Here is a 3159-nt window from a genome sequence, read left to right as displayed (position 1 = left end):
ATAAACTACTGAGCCGGACACTTCTGGTTCATTTTCGCTTATTCCAAACAGCTTCATCCAACATCCGCTTCGAATCCATTTCGGTTAAAGTCTATTTTAACAACCCACTTTTTACTATACTTTCACTTTTATTTTACTTAATTCCTCATTTTTCTCTATAGAAACTGGTAGTTTTAATTCAATACACCAATTATTGTATTATACTACTTTATTATACTTTATACTTTACTTAATGGCACAACACCGCGGATGAACACACACGCATGAAGGTTAGTATTGTACTGTACTGGTACCGGTGTGGTGGTACTGGTTGAAAACAAATTTTATGAACGTTGCCAGATTAATGCAACATTGCCATTTAGTACAATATTGATTTGGTGATATGGTGATTTGAGACAAAGAATGCTGGCTTTAAATATCATATCGTAGCTCAATGGTATAGTTCTGGGTTAGTGATCTAGAGGGTTGTGGTTCGGGACTGGTTCAAACTTATTATGTGATTATATGTAAATAAAATGAATAAAATTATTTAGTAAAGTATCTTTTCATTTAATTAGTACATTATAATAATGTACAGAATATTTACAATATCAAGTGCCGATTAAAACGAGTGATTATTTTAATTTACTGTACTAAATAGTTAGGTTAGGTTAGTTTACTTTGCTATATAGTTTACTTAGATTCATATAATAATTGAAGTAAGTTAAGTAAAGGAAGTTAACTTGGTGATGGGTTGATATTATTTGGTTAGTTACAACTTTGTCATTGTTCTTGAAAGATGTCGTCTAATGGTTCATGGCAATTTGTCCCTTCAACTAGTGTAATTATAAACAATTATAGAGTTGGGCTTAATGGATTCTATACAAAGTGTAAAAAAAAAACCGTCACAAATCAAATCAATCATTCCATTTGAATTAATTCGATGGACTTCATTTCAACTTGTTATGATATGTGCTTCGTTATCTCCCATGGATTTATATAAATACTTGGTGGAAATTGGATTTATAGATAATACCTATGCAGCTATTTGTAAGAATTGCAAAGGACAGCTTAGTATAGTAAGTAAATTATTATTGTTACAAAGATCAGACATTAATACACTTGACAGTTCTTCAGAATCTTCAAAAGACTCGCTGCCTTCTTCCCTTGACTTTTTAGTGACTGTTCCACTTGACTTTTTCATTTGACTATCTGACTCGCTGTCTTCTTCACTTGATTTTTCATGGACTTTTTCATTGGACTTCTTCATTTTACTATTTGATTCTTCATAATCCTGTTATATAGTAAAATATTTATGCATTGTTACTATATTACATATTTATTTTGATTCAATTACCTCCTCCATTTCACTATCTGACTCGCTGTCTTCTTGTCTTGAATTTTCATGGACTTTTTCATTGGACTTCTTCATTTTACTATTTGATTCTTCATAATCCTGTTATATAGTAAAATATTTATGCATTGTTACTATATTACATATTTATTTTGATTCAATTACCTCCTCCATTTTACTATCTGACTCGCTGACATCTTCCCTTGACTTTTCATTTACTGATTCACTTGACTTTTTCATAGGACTGTTTGATGCTTCAGAAGACTGTTATATAGATAATATTTATTTATTGTTACTTGATATTACTTATTTATGTAACTTAAAGTACCTCTTCAATTTCACTCTCTGGCTCGCTTACTTTTTCTCTGGACTTTTCATTCACTTTATTGCTTGACTTGTTTACGCTACTATTTGACACATCTGAGGACTGTTATGTACATAAAAGATCTATGTATTATTATTTGTTTTAGATATTTATTTTAATTGACATACCTTTTCCAACTGACTATCTGACTTGCTTGCTTCATTATCATCATCCTCATCATCATCTTGCTCATCTTCCATCTCGTCATCTGAAATGTAACTTGTATCTGCAACCAGTGATTTTAGCTCAGGATTTTCTATCGTACTGCATGACATTGAACTTGACTGTAAATATTTTATAGATATTATTAAAAGATAGTTTATAATAATAAAATTTATTTATATTACTGGTCTTTTGGCTACAAGCATTTCTTCGATTAAAAGTTTACTACTGACCTACACAGAAAATAAATATAGTATCCTCAAAATCTTCAAAGCTATAAAATATTTTACCCTTTCTGCTTCTATTTGAGCTTTAGATTGAGCCAGTTCAGATTTCAAGTTCTGTAAAGAAATTTGATTAATGTAATTAAAAAGTTAAAGATACAAATTAAAGCTTACTTTAATTTCAACGTTTACTGCTCTTCTATACGCCATAAATCCTTTTATAATTTGCGTTTTTGTTAGAGTCATTAGCTTTTTTTCTGGTAACTCGTTAATTTTTGACATTTTAGACCTTTACTTGACTTATTACTTGACTCTGTTGACTTAACTATCTACTGTGTTTTATATTGTAGTGTACTGTGTTGACTTTTAATATTTTTAACCGTTATTTCACTTCATTGACTTGTTAAACTAAATATTTTAATTTTATATTTTTAATTGTTATTTACTGCCAGTCTCATATATATAGTCATAATTTATTTTTATTTACGAAATTTGTCAAAGTTTGTTTGTTGTGTTTGTGTTTCTCAGGTTCAAATTAGTGAATCATGCAACATCTAAAAAAATTTGGAGCAGACGAAGCCTCATTGTCATTTCATCAGTTCGATTTTTGACTGAGATGGTGTAGCAACTCACACTAGTGAAATAATTCAAAAGAATTTAAGTTTAAGTAGTGCACTACGGATTATTTGTTTGGAAGAAAATAAGTCAGTGCTTACTGCAGAAAATTGGATAATCTTTATATGCCAGTAAGAATTTTATAAATTATTAACCAAATTAGTTATCTTTAGTTAAGTTGCTTTGCTGATTGATCTAGAGCTAAGTAAGATATTCATGGGTTTAAATTTAGTAAAGTAATGTGTATTTCAGCCGATTTTTTATGTATTTTTGCTTTACTTTATTATACCTTGAGTACTTTATTATACTTTGAGTACTTTATTATACTTTACTTTACCCACCCAAAACCCCTGTATTTCTTCGCTACGCTCGGGCTCATTCCCGTTAGGTTACTTAACTATATTACAAAGTAAAGTAAAAGTATAATAAAAAGTGGGTTGTTAAAATAGACTTTTACCTCC

General features: G+C 29.7%; 1 protein-coding gene across 1 annotated transcript; it reads right to left on the bottom strand.

The window, feature by feature from the left end:
* Window positions 1–1015: 1015 nt before the first annotated feature.
* LOC124200520 (suppressor protein SRP40-like) lies at window positions 1016–2541 on the bottom strand. The gene is made up of 8 exons (XM_046596790.1): window positions 2258–2541; window positions 2150–2200; window positions 2045–2092; window positions 1826–1981; window positions 1662–1760; window positions 1499–1597; window positions 1337–1435; window positions 1016–1273 (listed from the first exon to the last, which is right to left on the bottom strand). The coding sequence occupies exons 1-8, from the start codon at window positions 2363–2365 to the stop codon at window positions 1016–1018; spliced, it is 918 nt and encodes a 305-aa protein (XP_046452746.1). The 5' UTR covers window positions 2366–2541.
* Between the last annotated feature and the right edge of the window lie 618 nt (window positions 2542–3159).

The sequence above is a fragment of the Daphnia pulex genome, chromosome 8 (genome assembly GCF_021134715.1).
Source record: "Daphnia pulex isolate KAP4 chromosome 8, ASM2113471v1".
NCBI lineage: Eukaryota > Metazoa > Arthropoda > Branchiopoda > Diplostraca > Daphniidae > Daphnia > Daphnia pulex.
The sequence above is the reverse complement of the archived record's forward strand: the minus strand, read 5'-3'. Positions and strand labels throughout refer to the sequence as shown.